Genomic DNA, 21,019 nt, shown 5'->3' with positions numbered 1-21,019 from the left:
TTCCACATTGTGCATTAGGGAGTTGTTGTAATTCTTGGCAGCTCTTCACAATGGCTCTTAAATTTCAAGAGTAAGGAAAAACTGCGACTATTGCCAATGTCCAGTGTTCATTAATACTGTGAAAAGAAAATTGGAATTGCAAACTCCTGTGGTGTTTGAGAATTGAAATTAGCAAGTTGTTTCTTTTTTAAAAAAAAGTTTAAAAGAGCTGCTAGATTCATATTCATGCTTTTGCATAAACGTAGTTGGAAATGCCAGGAAATTATTCACGAGACAAGATTAAAAAACAAAATACTGCATTTTCAACAAGGCATGAAAGTAATTATTTTGTGATGTATACTCTGTGGGCTTTCAATTTGGGAGCAGCTGGAAACCAGAAAGTCCTCTGGTGGACCATATTATCTGGACACAGTTTCATCTGGACATGGTATTACTCCCATTTTCTAAAAGCCATTAAATAAATTTCAATTCCCAAGTGGTCTTCCCCCATCCTTGAGCCATACTATTAGTAACATTATGTGGCAGTCCTTGATCTGTTTTACTATAGACTGAGAGCAGGAGTTGACTCTTCATTAACAAAAAAAGCTTCCCTGCATGCAGAAAACTAACACATCCAGGAAAACAGTCTTGTACCCCCATCCAAGACTTCAGGTGGTTGGCTGTGGCTGCGGAACCCTGCCGCTCCGAAAGGAGCTTCCCAGTGACGCGGAAAAGCTTTGCAAACGTGAAAGCCTCCCCATGACTGAGAAGCCCCCATTGGGTTTAACAGTCTTATACCATCCAAAAGGGTTGTGAAAGTCTGAATTCCCTGCTGTTGGTGTAATGTGCTGAATGGCTGGGAGGAAGCTGACTAATGTCAGCTCCTCCCCAGCCATGCCCCCCAGCCCACCTCTGCTATGCTGGAAGTGGCTGGGGTATTGGGATTCTGGCATTGTGTCCAGTGCCATGTCTTAGCACCAGGAAGGGCCATGTGGCTACACACCTGCTGTTTAAGCCCTCTACCAGGGCAAATCCACTGGGGTGCCCCCCCAATGGGGCTCTCAAATGTACAAATTGTATATGTCCAGGGACTTAAGAAACTGATGTGACTATTCCAAAATGTAACCCTGCTGCTGTTCTAAAGTGGTTTAATCTAGGAAGTGGTTTAATCTAGGAAGTGGTTTAATCTAGGAAATAATAGGATAAATATTTCTGCAAAAACAAAAATCACTGAGGACTTGCACCTGGTCCATCTAGTGCAGGGGCCTGCAACCTGCGGCTTTCCAGATGTTCATGGACTACAATTCCCATCAGCCCCTGCCACCATGGCCAATTGGTGGCAGGAGCTGGTGGGAATTGTAGTCGATGAACATCTGGAGAGCCGCAGGTTGCAGACCCCCGATCTAGTGGCATGGAAGCAGGCCAAGAAAGCAGGGGCTGAATTCAGCCACTGCCAATACTCAGGTGGCTGGGGGGAGTAGGTGTCACTGTTTTAAAAAGGGCTCTTTAAATACATCCCTCTCTGCTACCTGTGTGTGAGATTCTATTATTAGAATCCCCTCAATAAACATAGATACTAATAATAAGCTTTTCACCTATTTCGCCCTCAATAGAAAGTGCACTACTGTGAGTTAATATTGGTTATTTGTTTGTGTGGACAGACAGAAAGAAAGAAGAAAAAGGAAAAGTTCATTATTATTCAGAAGGATACACAGTAATATTATAGCCTACTATTCTGTGTATTTTAAACACAGAATTAGAGGTCTAATTATTCTGATTTGTCTAATTTATTACTCTAGTTTTATGGGGTGACGACACCACAGGTTGTCAACATATCTGTCCATTTTTTATTCAATTAGGCAGCAATGAAGAATGGTGCGAGTTCTCAGGCATGCACACAAGCAACGAAATGGCGATACTGTTTTGCCACTCTCAGAGCAGCAGTGCAGGTCCAAGGAATGCAGTAGGCATGGAAAATATATGCATTTGACATAGCCAGTCAGTTGAGGCAGTTAAACCAAAGTACACCCAGAGGGCAACAACGGGTCTATTTTAATTTCTTATGCACTTAAGCCCCTTGTGAAGCATTACTTAATTTCAAAGACATTGCTGCAGGATGTTGGCTTATTCCTAGAAAACTAAGCTGCCTTCTGTTTGACCCCTAATGAGGGACATATCTTCAGGGTCACATGTGTGCACAGCTGAACTGCATTTAAAACATTTCACAGAATAAGTTTGCAGGAAACAAGACAAAACCAAAAAGAAGGATTAAAAAAGATATAGGTGGACCACCCACTTAGGAACTAGAGGTTCTGCACACTCATAAGGGCTTCTGCACCACAGCTTCTTGTGCTCCCCCAAAATCATTCTGAAAACAAGGAAGCTTCTCCAGAGTTGGGTCTAATGTAGTATAAGGATTTGAAGTCACTCAGAAGGACTATATCAGGGGTCTGCAACCTGTGGCTCTCCAGATGTTCATGGACTACAATTCCCATCAGCCCCTGCCAGCATGGCCAATTATACTTCAAATCCTTATACCTGTGGCTCTCCAGATGTTCATGGACTACAATTCCCATCAGTCCCTGCCAGCATGCTGGCAGGGGCTGATGGGAATTGCAGTCCATGAACATCTGGAGAGCCACAGGTTGCAGATGCCTGGAGTACATATTGGATCCAATAGTAGATTTCCATTAGGAAGATTTTTTTTGCAGATTTCCCCTTGTAGTACAGACCTCTAACTTACCCATCATTTTTTGCCTTTCCCCCCAGAAGCAGTATTTTGGGGATGTGGAGACATTGAAATGGATTATGGAATTTGGCTTGTATGTATTTATGAAGGTATTTATATTCCACTTGTTTCACCAGTGGAAACCAAAGTTATCATTTCCCTATCCTCCCTTTTTACATTCTGCAATCTGTTCTGGGATTTGAGTGCAAATTGTGGAAAGTGGCCACGCTGGGCTTTTTTTGTGTGAGATCCCTACTATGTGATTTGTTTATTGACAAGAGGTTTCTAAGACTTTTCAATATAATCACTAAGTGGCCGCAGGAAGGGGGGTAGGGGAGAGGCATGCACAGGAGTGTGAGGAAGTGGGAGTAGTGAAGCTGGGTAGGCTGGTGATGGGCAGAAGAACGTAAGAATGTAAGAAAGATAGGAAAGATGTCTGAAACAAAGCTGTGCTCACTGGCCAGCCACCATTGCTCTGGTGGTGAAGAACATTAAACTCACACTTCAAGTGATGTTGCTTGGCATGGGAAAACTGGAAAGTGAATACGGGGTTTGGGGAAATACATCTGTACAAGAAATCTTGCCCCAACGTATAGTCATCCTTGCCGCAAGGCTGAGAGTTCTGCGTAATCAGCCCAGTTACTGTCCCCTCATCATAGTAGATGCTTCTGGATATGCAAGATTAGACCAAGTTTGGCCTTGGGATCTTCACACATTCAGAATGATGTGGAAACATCAGTTATTCCTTGTTAGTGATAACTGAGTTTTCTGGAGTCTGAATTATGGGAGTCCCTAGTTTTGGATTCCTATGCACATACTTTTTCTTGGACCATTTCTCCATTTTTTAAGGAGTTGGTCAAATGGACAAAAGAAGAGACCAACTGTATATCATCTGTGTAACCTTGTGATTGACAAGACCATGGCCTTCTGTGGTGACTGCACACACTTTCTTTGTAATCAATGCTGAACTCCGTTCAATAACTGCTCTGCTTTGAGTGAGTCTTGCTTCTCTTTTCACGGGGATAAAAATCCTATCTTCTATGGATCAAAGCTCTCAACTTCAAGTGTATGAAATAAGTTACTTTTTTCATCTTCAATTCTGCATTACTGTTTTGTTTTTAGCCTCACAGGTTAGCCCTAGCATTCAGATGATTCCTGCTGGTCATCTTTTAGACTTCGTTATTATTCACACAAACAATCTGCATGGCAATTATAAAGTGCTAAACTCATCACAGTGCAGCTTGCCTCCCACAAACAGACTGTTTCGGAGCCACAAGCAGCCAGCTGGTAGCATAAGCCTGACAGTTACTCCACACAATGGAGCTAACGCATACAAATGGGTCAATAGTGGCTGCTAAAACATTTAGATCCAAGTCCAAAGGAGAGCAGAGCGGCGGTCAGGGATAGCGTTGCAGCACTGCCTCCAAAGGGGGGATGGGAAGCAGGAGCACCAGACTAGAGGGAAAACACTTTTCCTAGGGTAGCCCATTCTACAAAACAACTTATGGAACTTGGAAGGGATGTTCCCCGAATGCCCCACCCAATGCTGGCATAGAGATCCACTGCAGGACCAGGCTTCCGAGTCTGGGCACTATGGTGGCTAGCTGATGGGGTAAGTCCCTTGGCGCCAGCATCCATGCCTATCTGCATGGTGGTGGTGGCATGAATGCCAATGCAACCCTTGCACTGCTTCTAATGCAGTTTCAGCCCTTCCCTTTGGATTGTACATTTAAAGTTATCTTTTCTCCCTATAACCATACAACCACACAATCGTTTTAGAAATAATTTTAAAAGTAATTATGGCAAGCAGGCTTATTTCTATGATGATCTCTGCACTCACAAGTAGAGGTTGCGACCTAGTATAGAGTTTAAGACCATTATATTGTCGAAGGCTTTCGCGGCTGGAATCAACTGGCTTTCATGGGTTTTCTGAGCTGTGCGGCCATTGTCTGGTACATTTTGCTGCTAATGTTTCACCCTCATCTATGATTGGCTTTCACTGACATCCAATGAAACATTTAGCAGTGTAATGATCTTAATAAGGATCTAAATGGCAGCAAAACCATAGTAAAAGAAAAATACCAGCTACTATCTTTACAATGCAGTAAACATAGAAATGGCAAGTGTTAGGTTGTTTTGGTGCATGTACATGTGCCTTGTGCATAATGGATCACTGATGAGTACCACACAGACCTGATCTCACGTTGTCTATTTCAGGGGTGAGATTGGGGATTATCATAGTCTCTGATGCTAGTGAGGAAAACTGGAGATGACTATACCTTTGCAGGGTAAGCTAAATGTGCAGCTCAGTGGGAGAACTCCCCTAGCCAGGCTTGCATGAAAACTAAAGCATCTGAATGTGAGTTTTAACAAAAGAATAAATGTCCACAATAGCTGGCTCTCAATCAGCATGTTTCCTCCTCTCCTGCAAAATTAGACCATGAGCCCCGTAAATATTTATGTAACTCACCCTGAGTCCTTGGCATGGGGGGGCTATAAATCTAATGAACTGCAATAAGCAACCAAATAAATTGCACATTTCAGTAAGCCAAGCTGAAATGAATGGTTTGCTCCCTGCCTACAAAACAGAGAAGAAAATCCCACTAGGGGTATAAAATCTGAATTGCAAGATTTTGTGTTTCCATGCTCCTGTAGAATGGTAATTTGTTTTTTAAAATGTATTTTGGCTATTTGGTTTTAGTCCTCACAAAGATGTTGTGATACTTGTTTCTACCAATTATCTGATGCAAAGGAAGGAAAAATAATAGCGCATCTAAATATTTATCTTCTCTAAATAATGCCATAATGATAAGCTGGATGATCCAGCTTCATGTACAGCAGCCATACATTTCTGTAACTATCATGGACAGGTTGGGGCCATATTAATGATTAAATTATCCCAATTTCCAACAAGCTCTTCCTACCTTTCCCTGTCCTGTTCATCATCTTGGAAAGGAGTGGATGTCTAGAAGAGCCACCAAATTCAGGGACTGTGAAGACACTACCAGTGTCATGCTATGTGCCTTTCTTCATTTTGTTCAATATGACTTTAGAAAGTGCACAGAGCATTGATGACTAAATAATACTCCTTTCATTTATGTTCTAATTCATGAAGAATGAGAAGATGTGTGAGACGCTAACAGCACTTCTGGCCAGCTAAGTGCTGAAGCAGGGAAGAATGGGCAAAGCACCAGTCTTTTCTCTGCAGAGCCTTTTCACTGGCATTGGGCCAACACCTGTAGGAGCTTGCTCTGGCTCATGTCAGGGAAAGAACAGGAAGCCAACAAGGAAAGCAGAGTCTGATCAGGCTTCCCACTTCAGAAGCCTACTCTGAACTAGCCAGCAGCACACTCTTTGCCAAAAACGTCCATGCTATCCACTTTCTTCTTTCCTTTCCTTAAGAGAACAGACAAGAAAGTGAGAGTGAGACAGCTGAGGCACCTGGAGGAGAGCAAGCCATGTTTGTTATTTCCAAAAACTCTCTGTTATTATTATATCGATATATCAATATATCAATATGAGGTCGGCTTGTTTTGGCTAAGCCTATGTGAGTGAGCTTCTTTTCTGTGACTTGAAAGAGCTGGCAACATGGAAGTGTGTGGGGGGGGGGGAGGCAAGGGGAAAGGCATGGATGGCAGTGTGAGGAAATGGGAAAGTTGGCTGTGTGCACAGGGAAGATGTCTGGGGCAAAGCTGTGCTTACTGGCAAATTTGCCCTGCTCTGGTGGTGAAGGAAATTAAAATCATACTAGAAGTGGTGTTGCTTGCTGCAAAGAGAATGGAAAGTGAAAGCGGGGCTTGAGGAAATACGTCCGTACAAGAAATCTTGTTGTAAATGACATTCATTCCCACCACACAGCAGATACCTTGTGCATAATCAGCCTCTCTTCTCTATGGTTTACTTTCTCTCCTCCTGGCAGCCAACAGGATTCTGGGATGAGAATGCAAAGACTGCAGACCCTTGACTTCAAGCCTTGGCATGAAGCCTGCCCTTCAGGGACCCGTGCAGATTACCTGTTCTGCAGTCCCTAGAGCAGCTGTAGGAATCACCTGCCAACAAGTCTCTCCATTTCCCATGAACATGGGGTGGGTGCCATATTGGGAAACAGTGCTTAGAAAAGCTACAGGTGACCTGCCAAAAGACTGAACGTGGCTCCCAAGCCACTAAATATCACTGCCAGTGCACATACCTGCCATTGTACAGGGAAGCTGTGCAGTAATCCAGAAGTACACATGTTCTCAGTCACCCAAAGGAAATCACAGCAACTAGCTATGTGGGTTGTTTTGATTAGATGGGGTCTATAAAGATGCTGCTGGGGCGGGGGGCTTTAATCCTGTCCCTTATACCACTTTTGTCAATTTTCCCTCCACCAAAAAAGCTGCCATTTTAGGATGTTTTGGGTTTGAACGGTTTGCATACCACGGAGCAAGAGCCATGTGACATCATTCATTTCTAATCTGTTATGTTCTAGATATGGGTTAAGGGATTTTAGTTTCATTACCATATCCTCCTAATCAATGGCATGTCTTTATGTGCCCTGTATTAGTTCCAAGTCACATCATCCCATTCATTATTTATCAGAAGGCAGGTGCACAGCCAGCAGAAGCTGAGGTGACAGGCAAGGGCTTATGGGCTATGACAATTCTGGCAAAGCCTTCCCCTCCCAACAAATGATGCTCTTGCCCCACTTTCCTAAATAAATCCACTGGATTAATAATTTAGCACAATCAATTGAGAGGCTGTAAATCAGCAAACTGCAAGGATGAGGAGCGCAAACCTTTTAGTTGATGGAAGATTTTTTGGTAGCAACACCGAAAGCACTTATTGATGAGCGCTCACTTCTGAGAAGCACTGTGACCTCTCCATTAAAGGGAAGCTGACAAAGTAAACTCTGCTTCTGCTGAAGGCTTAATTTAAGGAGACAAAAACAAAGCCTTTGTTCCACCCCAACACTTTAGTGGTGTGTGTAGGTCTTGAGCAGTTTTCATAATGAGATGATCTAAAGGCTTTCCCTTTACCAGCTTATGGTAGCAGGAAGAACTGTGCTTGGAACCACATTGTAATTTGCATCTTTCACCACAACCAATGATTACTGCAGGTAGGGTTGCCAACCTCCAGGTGAGGCCTTGAGATCTCCAACTATTCCAACTTATCTCTATACAACAGAGATCAATTCACTTGAAGAAAACAGCTCCTTTGGAGGGTGGGTTCTATGGCACTGTACCCTCCCCAAGTGCTGCCCTTCCCAGACCTCACCTCCCAAATATCCAGGCATTTCTCCATCAAGACCTGGCAAACCTAAGGGCATTCTAATGAAAATGCTTGGTATGAAAGTCCTGGAACACTTGATACATTTGCAAATATTGCAGTTTATCGGGCTACAAAGACCCAATGAACCAATGTTGCCCATTGCTGAAGGAAGCCATCTGAATCTATCACTCCTCGGAAATGACTGGACATTAATCAGAAATGAATACTGTTTGTGCTCTATGCCAGCCCGCAAATTATAATGATGCTTATAAGCCCTGTACACACAGTTGGCACAGTGCACTAGCTCCTGCTCACTCCATACAAACAATGGTCACGTACAAATGTGTAACCTCATTAGAACTGTGTTTAAGGTACAGTTATGAAATTACCAGTCTGCTGGAGAATGAGGGATATGTGAAGTTTGACATACACACATCATTATACTTAATACCATGGAAGAGCCAGTGTGGTTAAGATTGACAGAACTCTAATCTGAACAACTGGATTCCATTCCCCACTCCTCCACATGAAACCTGATGGGTGACCTTGGGCCAGTCACAGTTCTCTCAGAACTCTCTAAGCCCACATAGAGGCAGGTAAAGGCAAACCACCTCTGAATGTCTTTTGCCTTGAAAATCCTATGGGGTTGCCATAAGTTAGCTGGGCCTTGATAGAACTTTCCACCACTAACAATAGCCAAGGGAGGCCACAAGCAGTAGTGGGGGCGAGTACAGAAAAAAGTGGGTACTGTAAGGAGAGCAGGAGAGAGAATGTGGGAAGAACTAGCCGGGGGGGGGGGGGGGGTGGGTAGGAAGGGGGGAAATGAGTTTTCCCCTCCTCTAGAGTTCCTAACTATTATGCTTTGAGCACCAAAATATATTTTTTGAATTATCACAGTACTGTATATTTGATTCCATATGTTATTTATATATGCAAACTTGTTTCATGGTATGGTCAATGGAATTATATTCTTACACAGAAATTTCTACGCATAGAAATTTTAAGAAAACTTTGTGATGATAATGGGTAAGAGCTGGATCCAGACTACATGTTCCACTAGTGGAAGGGGAGGTGTAATTTCTTCCAACTCTCTTTGTCTGATGTATTTCTGAGGATCCTCTATTCATCAGAAGCAGCATTTCAGGGAGACCAATGGGCTGCAGTAAGGGAGAGGAGGAAGGAAAATTCTGTTCCACTGTTGGAAATGTCTTCTGTTAGTGGAAAATTTAGTCTTGATAAAACTCACTACGTCTTTGTAAAGTCTACACAATATAAACATATGCACCTTAATAACTGCCTATTTATTTGTCCAAACCTATTTTTTGTATTGAACTACTGACTCATCTTTGGGTTATTTTCCTTATTCAGGTCTGTTTTGCAGATAACTAATACTGGGATGGAGGCTAGTTCTTTGCAGTACTGCAGTCTTACTAGATCTCATCTCAGTAGGTAATAGTTTTAGATTTCATTTTTATGTGGCCAATACTGAGTTCCCACAATAATGCAGAACATGAATAATAAATAATTACCAACATTGTTCAGAACTATTGTCACAGTCATGGCAGAGCCTTTGTAACAGATGCACCAAGGTCTGGTCTGAAACAGATGAAGTGGCCAGAGCGCAGCTTGGGAAAGGCCAAGGAGAAGAGCCAAAACAATAGGATGTAAAACCCATTCCAGGTTGCCAGCTCCCATGGTTTTTATAGCACATCTTGTTGATTCAAATGCTTCTTAAATGCTACTGAATAAAAATTCTCTCCAAACTGGCTGAAAAGTCAGACAGCTACGACCAATTGATTCCGGTGATATCTTATTAGGCTGGATTTGTTGGATTCTGTGGGTAGTGGATTTCAAAATGCACAAATTGACTCAATTACTGCCTGAGGAAGAGTTCTGTGCATCTTGAAACCTAGCCAACTGATTTGATCAGCATGAGTGTTTCCATAAAAGGTGTTTCGGGCAGTAGAAATGGTCCTATGACTCACCTTTTCTAATTGCATCAGAAAACTCATAGTACCTATGTGTGCTTTTTGAATGCTTTGGGAAAGAAAATCGTTCCTAACAAGAAAATAATTATTTCCCAAATGCCCTTATGTCCTCAAATGCAGTGGTGGGATCCAAAAATTTTAGTAACAGGTTCCCATGGTGGTAGGATTCAAACTGTGGCGTAGCACCAATGGAGCTGGGTGGGGCACGATGGGGGCATGGTCGGGCATTCCTGGGCGGGGCATTCCTGAGCGGGGCTGTGGCAAGGACGCAGCCACTGCGCCGGTCCTTGGGTGGGAAACGAATGCACGCAGGCGCAGGCTGCCACACACGCTGGTGCACCTCCTGCTAGACTGCTTCAAGTTCTGCGCGCTACAGCTGGGAGGAGGGGCGTAACTAAGGCAAAAATCACGTGGCAAAATCACCAATTAGTAACCCCCTCTCGGCACACACAAATAATTAGTAACCTACTCTCAGGAACCTGTGAGAACCTGCTGGATCCCACCTCTGCTCAAATGTCACAAATAAACCATCTTGGAAGAGAATCTCCAGTTTTCTTTCTAGAATCACTGCCACAGGGCATTAACACATGCATATAGCGTTAGGAAAATAAACTGTGACTTCTGCAGTGATCTCTGTTTACTTCAGTGGATTTGTTATTTAAGCCTTTACCTACAATGGAATCTATAGCACTAGCATTCAGTGTTAGCTAGTAGACTTTGTAGGTTCATTACTACATCACTGTTTGAGTATTGTAAGAGTTGGTTTTTATATCCCACATTTCTCTCCTGTAAGGAGTCTCAAAGCAGCTTACAATCACCTGCCCACAACAGGCACCTGGTGAGGTAGGTGGGACTGAGAGATGTTTGAAAAAAATGTGACTAAACCAAGGCCACCCATAAGACTACATGTGGAGAAGCAGCCCCCCCGCCCCCCCCGCGCAGCTCACCAGACAAGAGTCCGCTGCACTTGTGAAGGAGTGGGGAATCAAACCTAGTTCTTCAGATTAGAGCACATCATACTATACCACACTGGGTCTATGTTACCTATATACTGGCCTGTAATGCTTACATGGGCATAAAGCTATGGGAAGGATTACCCTGAAACCTTCAAAAATGCTGGTCAGGTCACCAAATGCATCAAAAACCATTTGTGTTGAATGAATACTGCATAAAGGACAGTTGAATATCATCAGTACAGTTGACAATCTTCATTGGTACAGCATGAAAATGTTATAGACAAAGAAATATTCTGAAATCCTTCCATGCAGCTCCTGCTTCTCCCATTCTATAGCCAATCCCCATTTTCAGAACGTTTATGAATATAAGTTTGAGGGTTTTTTTAGGATGTGCATGATAAAATATGACTGTGGAAACCATCTTGGTCTCTGATTACTTTCAAGTTGTGGTTTTCCATGAGTTCCTAATTTGACCCCAATCTGATGAAGCAACCAGTGACAGCACTCTTAGGCCTCACTCTTAGTCCTAATTAAAAAATGGATAATGAACAGAAAAAAAAGTTCAGTTGCCATTTCAGTGTATGCCGAACCAGTCAAAAAGAAAGTGACCACAGCATACAAATCCAAGGAAATCTATAACTGTGAAATATATAAAGAGTAAAGACGGGTACCCTTGTTACGGCTTAACAATGTGAACATGTTTTCCTTATTAACAACATCTAACTGTTTAATCTGTGGTTTAATCTGGGAAGTATTTATCTTTTTGTCTGCATATGTACAGCTGTATTCAACTGAAAGGTCCAGCCAGTGGTACAGTTTTCAGAGTGGCCTAAATATTGTGAGAAACAACATTAGCTCCCCCTCCTAGCCCACAAGATGTCTGCTTTTAAACAAGAAAGTAAGTCAGCCCTGCAACTGCCAAGAAGTACGGTACTTTATACAATGTGCACATACAATGTGTACATAAACTGTTCTGAAAATATTTTTTTAAAGAAATCAATGGAGTCACACCCTCTAACATATTTTAATGAGTAATCCTTGGAACCACAATAAAGTTTCTAACCATCACAGACTTTTTTTTTAAAAAGAAAATGTATTAGCACTAACCCATTATCTCTCCACATGGCTCCATTTTCTTCAAGTTTGTAGACCTACACTGACTGTGGATTGTCACAAAAGAAGGACAGAGATGACAATGTTCATATTTTACCATTTCTAAACCTGGGCTCCAGCACTTATGCTCTCCTTACAGATGCCGTGGTTCCAATCCAGTACTTATCAGAATGAGCAGGAGACTGAAGATAGTGTCTGTTGCTAACACAGGAATACAGGCGGCAAAAGATTGCTGTTTTGCCATTGTCTAATCAACCTGCTTGGCATGCAAAGAATCAAAATAAAAAGAAAGTAATGAAAAAAAGTTGACTAACCTAACCCACCTGAGCTTGGCTCACAGGGATCAATGTCCTCATCGTCGCTGGGGCATTCAGCGGAGGCCACCAGGATGTCATCCGTGGTCTGCAAAGGAAGCAAAGAGGCCATTTGAGTTAATCAAAGCTGTCCAAACTGCATGCGTCTCTCTGTCACTGCTCTGGGTTTGCAGGCAGTCCGTCGATGACTGCATCTTACAGACACACAACACTCTGAAAGTATGTTCCAGTAATGACATGAGATTCTTTTTTTACTTGAGAGTTCATCAAGGATTATGTCAGTGGTCCAGTGGGATGATCGTTGCAGCTCTGTGTCTGTGGTAATACCTCATCCCTTGTGTCTATTCGCATCCCTTTTGTTCCCTCTGGTCTTTACCATTTCATCTCTTTTCTTCCTACAGTGACTCTGTATGTTTGGACAGTGCTCCAAACCTGCTTCCTTCTTGATATGGAGACCAATTTTTCATGATCCATTATGCGAACAAAGAAGTTACTTAACTGTACTAACTTTACCTTGCCTGCACACCTTCTGTCTCAATTCTCCTTTATCACTGTCAATTGTCAACCTGGACGATGCTGGAGTACAGAATCGATTGCTTCCTTACCTCAGTGAATCTACATGCATTGGTGGGTCCCTCTTCCTTCCCACTGTCCTAGGCTCAATGGTCAAGTCCGGAGTGATTTATGCATATGCCTAAGAATTTTGGCACATGCTTTATTTCTTTCCCCAAGTATTGCTCCTTTTACTGAAGCAGAAACCTTTGTACTTCACGGGGCTAAGTGGTTTGTATGAACAAAGTCGTGAGTTCATTTGCCACCTTCTCCATCTCATTCAGTGCCCTGAATGAGAAAGGACAGGATAAAAAATATATTACAGACAGAAGTACAAGGTTTCTGCTCTACCTTTCCAGCCACTCACAAAAAACAAATGAACACCAATGAGCTTTCTGTGGTGCAGATGCAGCTGAGAGTAGCGTTTTCAATTTTTTCCTTTAATTGGAAGATGAAAGATGGAAGAAAAATCTGCTTGGCAAAAAAATGAATTATGGTTGCTATTAGTAGCACCCATGATAGACGTTCCTAATTTGCAGGGCAGCTGCTTTGAGAGTTTTCATTAAAGGAGGATTTAGAAGGCAAAGGAGAATCCCCTCTTTGCCACCAGCACCTAATGGGATGACATACAGAGCAATATAATCATAATAATGCAGGATTGGATTAGCGTGTCTCGTGGGTGACTGGTCAAATTCATCTTAGTGTTATCCTTTAGCTTTATTCTGTTTTTCTTTCAAAGTGTTAAAAAGGCAAGTGTATCCAGGCCAAACTCAAAAAACAATTTGGGAGATCCATGATTAGAATCTCCCCAAGTGTCTTTAAAGGTTAACAACAATCAGGAAAGGGGGAAGGATCAGATTAGGGCAGCAATGCTGTCAGAACGAAGATTCAGTCCTTCCCTTCACACCATTTTCACAGGTTTCAATCCCTCTGCCCCATTCAGAGATGTGACTTCCTCAATAGAGAAAAATATACAGGCACTAAGTAGACCAGGGGTCTGCAACCTGTGGCTCTCTAGATGTTCATGGACTACAATTCCCATCAGCCCCTGCCACCATGGCCAAATGGTGCAGACCCCTGAAGTAGACAATGCGTATATGGCAAAAAGCAATGGTGAGAAAGGATTTGCATTAGAAATAGGCAGAAGAAATATTTAACCCGCACTGTACTGTTGCTGTACTCCTAGATCCCCCAGCCCTGCTGATTAATTTTAGCTTTAAAAACACATGCACAGCAGGAAACCCTAATAATAGATCACTCAAAGCCTGTCTATTGTGTCCTTCAACTGACCTTTCTATACACCAGGGCCCTTTCTTTTAGCACTTCACACATCATATTTTAAGTAACATTGAAAATGTAATAGATAAATCAGGCTAAGGTATGAGCACTTCTCAGATGCCATTTATGTCTGAACATATTGGGAAACCAGTAACCACACATATTGGGAGTGTGCTCTTTTCAGTCTGCATGGTCATTATGGTGTTTGAACAGGGGCAGAATTTGAATGCTGCATGTATGTACAGCTTTGGTAGGTTCAAACCAAGAATTGTATTTTCCAGGGCTCTGGTCTGCACATGCCAACTAGTATATATATGCAAATTACATGCTGTGTTCCTGTTTGGAAAACATAGCAACTGTGCATATTGGGAGGAGCAGGCTCCTGATGCCCATTGTTGCCAGTCTCCCAGGATGTGCCCATCTTAAAAAGACTATGCTTGGCAACACAGGTATCATGCAGGTACAGACAGTTAGGTTTGGCTACACACCTGTCACATCAATGTGGAATGGCTGCAAATTAATATGATATTCCAAATCTAATGTTATAGCAAAGGGGAGTTAGTTTCAAATAACCAGAGGATATTCCTAATGGAGAAATGGGGTGCATATCTTTCTGTTTGAAAAGATGGTCAAGAAAGCGATGAGATTTCTCTTTATCTCAGCATCACACAGACGGCAAAATTATGGAAACCAATAAGCAATTCCACTCTTGGAATCTGACAACTGCTCATCTAGAAGAGTTTCAAGACCTTGTATCCCTTAGTCACATCAGTGGCAGACATGAAAGGTCACCCATATGCTTACTGCTTTAGAAAGGATATTCAGAGTGACTGGTAAATATTTTGAAGATGCTTATTTATTATCAGTTCTAACAGCCTATTCAGTGATTGTTTCAATGGTGGCTTTATTAGATTTACAGTTTCAGGCAGACAATTCTCACTAGCACACTGGTTATTCATCAAAATAAACTATTTTAGTGATCATTTGTATTGGGCACAGTTTCATCAAAATGTTTGCTGATTGTGCTGGTCAATGTAGTCAGGAACTCATTTAACTGGTGCTTACAGAGTCCAAACATTCCATGTGTGTCTATATCAATGGTCTGTGTTCTGAAAGAAATGCTGCATATGATGTGCACACTGAGTTTTGGATGTGATGTTGGATGCCTGGAAAACTACATGCACAAGTGGTTAGTCTTTCATTTCGATAGGATTCTTATCCACATGAAACTCCTATTGAGTTTCTACAACAGTGGAGAGGAAAATTTTTGTACTTGTGTCTCTAAGAGGCTACACAAATTTACAAAATATCAACTGATATAGGCATTACATTGACTCCAAAATAGCCCCTATAAGAATCGAGGCCACTTCTACTTGTACAAGGGGTCTGTGTCTGTAATTTCTGTGGATTTCTTCCTTGAACTGTTGATGTTTCCTGTGGGTTCCCTTACACCAGGAGCAGCTGCAAATGACAAAAGAAGGCTGGAAAAATGTATGCCACAAGCCATTATCTGCACTCAGATCTTGAGATTCATCACACTGAATTATTTTGTGCCGCAATACTCTTCTCTGGACTGTATTACATTGTGTATTAACAGCTGGTATATTGGAGTAGTCAGTGTTGATACCAGGGCTCATTCCGCACATGCAGAATAATGCACTTTCAAACTGCTTTCAGTGCTCTTTGAAGCTGTGCGGAATGGCAAAATCCACTTGCAAACAGTTGTGAAAGTGGTTTGAAAATGCATTATTTTGCGTTTGCGGAAGGGGCCTAAGTTTCAGGGACCACAGGTTCAAATGAGCACTCAGCCTAGAGGTTCTCTGGAAGTGAACCAATTGGGGGCTGTAGAGGTGCTGTTACAGTTAAACATAAAAAAAATACTTAAAGTGAACATAGGATGGGATAAAAATACATATTAAAATAAATGAGCAACTGGTTAAGGGTGTGTTTTTTTTGGTGGGCTCTTTACGTCTGGACACATTACATTCCTGAGAAGAAAGATAAATTTGTTGAAAGCCAACACCTGGGTTTTAAAAAGAAAAGAACAGAATCTAAACTGATGGGATTGCTGGAATAAACCAACAGGGTATGAAGAATTAGGATGGAGTTCATGTGGAAAAAAATAAAATTTCATTTCAGGAGGCTAGATTAACTGAGCAATTTTCTTGCTAAGACTGTGTAATTTAAATTTAATTTACTGTGTGTGAAGCTGATCTTTCTGACTGGCTGCTGAGACAGTAGTAGAAAGAAAACTCAACTATGTCACGTTAATCAATTCTATTCTTCAGCTTTCTCCCCCTAGTTCATGAAGTCTTCATCTGTACAATAAGTCTGTGTGCCCGTCCCACATCTGCTCCCCCAGTGAAACACAACAATCACAGTACTGATCGCTTTATTTCAGCTGCCCTGAATCAAAAACAAGTACACGTACCTCCATTCAAACTCTTTTGTAATCCCAGCATTTTGGGGATTTTTTTTCTAGATGTGAGTATTAACATGCAAAACATATACACTGTTTACACTGAAAACAAACAACCCTTTACCTGCAAAGTAGGAATGTGTAAATTGAGGGGGGAGGGATCTGCTTTTGACTACCTACTTACTTTATTTACTTACTTACTTGCTTACTAGTTTGATTTTTTAACCACCCCCCTATGGGCTCAGGATGGCTTCCAAAAACACAATTCAATAATAACCTAAAAACAATCAAATAATAACCAGTGGTGACCAAAGTACCGCTTATTAGAGGAATGGAGTTAGCAACATGGAGTACTAATAAAACAATCAACTGTAAGGAACATGAAAACCTCAAAACAAATTACAGAAAGGAAGGGAAAGAGAAGGGGAGGGGAGGGGAGGGGAGGGCAGCCAGTTGGACGCTGTTGCTGACCTCGACCAAGGGCCTGGCAAAAAAGCTCCATTATGCAGGCACTGTGGAACTGTGATAGAGTCCGTAGGGCCTCGGTCTCATTTGAGAAAGCATTTCACTAGGCCTGGGCCAGAAATGAAAAAGCTCTGGCTCTGGTTGAGGAAAGCCAGATTGTTTTGGGGTCAGGGACCACCAAGTTTTCTGGGGCCAGGGACCACCAGCAAGTTCACAGAATGTAATGATCCCTGGGAGTATATTTGAAGAAGTGGCCTTGCAGTATGAATGGCCTTTTAATTTTGAAACTAATTGGAAGTGTCATAACCATTGTACATTTTTGCCCTCGTCTTTTGCCAGGATTTAATATCTCCTTGAGAATTTATCATATCTCCGTATGTTTCCATGGGGGACATTAGTGGGGATAACAGAGGACTGAGTCTTCTTCAGGAAGATTTTCAAATTGGAGGTCTTGATACAGAAATTGGTACAATGACAAATACAAATTTGTCAGAACCAATTTGGCTAGTGGTTCTGACCTGTAAGGTGAAAGAGACTGATGACATGGGATGAGGAAGAGGGATGAATTTGATGGAAAGGTATTCTTGAAAAGGGGATTGACTCTCTGACCAGTGCCAGTGATGGATTGTGTGGGACTGATTCCTTATAATAAGGTTGGGAAAGGGTGGAAGACAACTTTAATTCAGGAGACTTCTCTGGACGTTCATGACAAAATTTCTTCAGTGGCAGTTCTGAGGAGATAGCCTGTGTTCTTTCCTATACTTTTGGTCAAGTTCAACTGCAGGAACCAAAGAAGCTTGGATCAATCGATCGGGTCAACCCAAGGGCAACAGTGTGAAACTTCCCTTTCAAATCTCACAAATCTTTTTCTTTTGTTTACTCTCAAATTGCCCTAAGAAGAAACACCTACATTCATCAGGACTTTTTTTAGGTGACATTTTGAGGGGCAGCTTTAGTTTAGACTAAGGAGAGAAACAAGACAGTCTTTTCCCCATCAGGCTTTTTATGGACCAATGCCTAATAATTCAACTAGATCTCTAGTAAGTATTATAGAAATCAAGTTTCCTTTTCTGAGCTGTTCTGTTATTCCGCAGGTTGGGTAAGAATTGTTCAGGAGGGCATTTTTATAGAGAGATTAGAATGTGCAGTAAAATGGAACAGTTACAGTGGATAGGATTGCAGTGTGCTGCAATTATTATTGCAAATATCCTCTTGCTTTTATTGAATAGTCTACCACTGTAATTCTGCTTCTGCCTTGTTTATGTTTTGTCCTGCATTCTTTCTTAATTTCCATAATTCCAGTCTAATCACAATTTTATTATATATATCATCTTGCTTTTACTACCCCTGTAATTCCACTGTCTGCATTGCAGCATGTCATGCCTCAGACAGTTTTTATTTACACTGATTTCTAATTCTGTAATCCTAGTAAGATTGCACTGTTTACTGGAAGCTGTATACAGATTTATATCATAGTCTCTTCTACTTTGTTACCTTTCAGAATCTCAGTGAAAAAGTGGCCTATGAATGAAGTAAATCTATAAATAAACAAACTATATCATGAGAAAGAGAAATCCAGGGATATACTATGGGGCTGAGTCCACGGGCAGCTTAATACTGCACCTGAACTTGTAAACTGCTGCAAAGGAGATGTATGTTCAAAGTGATGCTGGGTGAAAACTGAGCTCGAGAGGTTTTATCCCCGATAGGCCTTTCACACATACAAGTCATCACCACTGACTATTTGAATGTACCCTACACAGACTTTCAATTGTAACTGTATACCTTTCAGTTCTGCTTCTCTAAATCATGCTGAAAGACAGAACTTTTCCTCTAAATCAGATACCTGGTTAGAACAAAATGGCAGAGGTGCACATTCATATAGATTTGGAGAGAAACCTAGGAGATTCTACACTCACTGATGGTTCTTACAATCAAAGCATGTCAGAAAACAGCACATACTGAAGTTAATCTTTTTAAAATTAAACGACAGCTGAGAATCATAGATATACGATTTTGTTACAAGCCCAAATGATTTCCTAGAGGATCACAGTCTTGGTCTTTCACATATGAAATGTATTTAATTTTCTGTGAGGAATGAAGGATATAACATTGTTATATTAGTATTATATTTCTTCTGCAAGATTTAGAGCTGCACAGGGTTTCTTGAATGGAAAAATCAGCCTTGCCTACCCTTTTCCTGTCACTGACCACATTAAACTACTACAAATTAATCCAGACTCATCACTGTCTGTCTCTTTTCCCCAATAACTACGAACAATATACTATCGCATAATAAGTCATGTAACTTCATGTTCTCACATAGAATGAACTTTAGTTCCTTCTACAAAATGACCATGCAACTTCATCCCAATCATGGACAGCCATAAACTCACTGAAACAACCAGGGCAAGTGGTTTCAATATAAATGCGTAGCCTCTCAGCCTCTGCTTTTAAAAGACATTTCACAAGATTGAATCACAGTTATCCATGCTCTGATCACATCTATCTTAGATTACTGCAATTTGCTCTGCATGGAGCTGCCTTTGAAGACTATGCAGAAGCTCTACTGGTTCAAAATGTAACTGTGCTAGCTGCTGTAGGCAGGCCATGCCCTGACCTGAATAAGTGAGGCTGGCCCAATCTTATCAGGGTTGGCCTTTGTTAGAATTTGGATGGGAGACCACCAAAGATGTCCAGGATTGCTATGCAGAGACCAGCAATGGCAAATCATCTCTGTTAATCTCTTGCCTTGAAAATCCTATGGGATTATAATTCCAAATTGAAAACATTCTACACATAGAGAACACACACGAGACGCATCCCTCAGATTTTGAAATAATCCCACTGTCTGTTTTTCCCTAGATATAATTGGTGCTGTTTTTTTTTATTTTTAAAGTAAAAAAGATCGTAATAAAAAAATCAAGATCATATAGTGATTCTAACTGTGGGCCTATTTGCTGGTTGTAAAAGTGGAATACCCTTAAATAGGGGAAATTAACCTTCATATGATTACTTTCAGTAGTCCATGCCCTCACTGTATATAGGACATTGCTCATTAGCCACATGCCTGCAAAGATTCAAGAGGGTAGCCATGTTGGTCTACAATAGAAGAGATAAATTCAAATCCAATAGTACTCTGGTGACCAACATGGTTTTCAGGGTGTATAAGTTTTTAAATTTCAAAGCTCCCTTTGTCCCTTCTATGTCTGCAAAGTGTTTCTGCCCTTATACTACAGTCATTCAAATAATGCATTCACAATAAATGAAAGATTTCTGCCATAAAAGAATTTCAATAAATGAATAGTTTATCCCCAGACAAGGGAGCAATGCTATCTCTACCTGTGTACTGAGATAAAATGGTAATGCTAACATGGACTATCACTTGAAATAGTTTTTCTTATGCATTTTCCTACATTGAATGCATTGAAAAGACAGGGCATAGTAGGGTGTAAGTCTGCTAAGAGTTGCATTGTTAGTCCTGTTTATTTAAAAGATTTATAGGCAGGGCTGGGTCTACTTGGTTTTTTTTTACGGGGAACACTCCCAATATATTACTTACATATTTTTCCTTTACATATATGGATACAATGAACGTATATAATCAACAATCAACAATGTTCTGCTTTTTACATCAGAGTAACCCTCATATTGAGGGGCCCACCGTTCCTCCTTTTTGGGGACGGTTTTAAATATGGGTTTTCTGGACGCCTTTTATTTTATTGTATTAACCGCTGTTTTACATGGAGTTTTAGTAAGTTTTACTGATTATTAACTGGATGGAGCTTATGTAATTTGTTATTGTGTTTTTGTATGATTTGCTCCTCTATTCAACATTGTATGAATTTTATGTTGTACAAAAGGACAAAAGGACAAAAGATGGACAAAAGATGAGTGAGGCCAAGGAAGGTTACCTGGGGGCCTAGCTCTCCCACTGCACAGAACTTGACATCATTGGACATCTCATCAGGAACCTT

The 21,019-nt window shown here is 41.3% G+C and overlaps 1 protein-coding gene across 34 annotated transcripts in view; it reads right to left on the bottom strand.

Annotated features, from left to right (window-relative positions):
- Positions 1–21,019, bottom strand: part of NRXN1 (neurexin 1) — a 1,129,265-nt gene that overhangs the window by 8,762 nt on the left and 1,099,484 nt on the right. For 23 of the 34 annotated variants that reach the window (XM_048518867.1, XM_048519026.1, XM_048518919.1 and 20 more), the window contains one exon: positions 12,329–12,416. In XM_048518867.1, the coding sequence (XP_048374824.1) occupies positions 12,329–12,416 (88 nt within the window). The remainder of the gene's footprint in view (positions 1–12,328; positions 12,417–21,019) is intronic. The other 11 variants (XM_048518884.1, XM_048519037.1, XM_048519063.1 and 8 more) reach the window with 1 other exon arrangement.

Source organism: Sphaerodactylus townsendi, linkage group LG01, assembly GCF_021028975.2.
Source record: "Sphaerodactylus townsendi isolate TG3544 linkage group LG01, MPM_Stown_v2.3, whole genome shotgun sequence".
NCBI lineage: Eukaryota > Metazoa > Chordata > Lepidosauria > Squamata > Sphaerodactylidae > Sphaerodactylus > Sphaerodactylus townsendi.
Note: the sequence above shows the minus strand (reverse complement) of the source record. Positions and strands in the feature narration are given on the sequence as shown.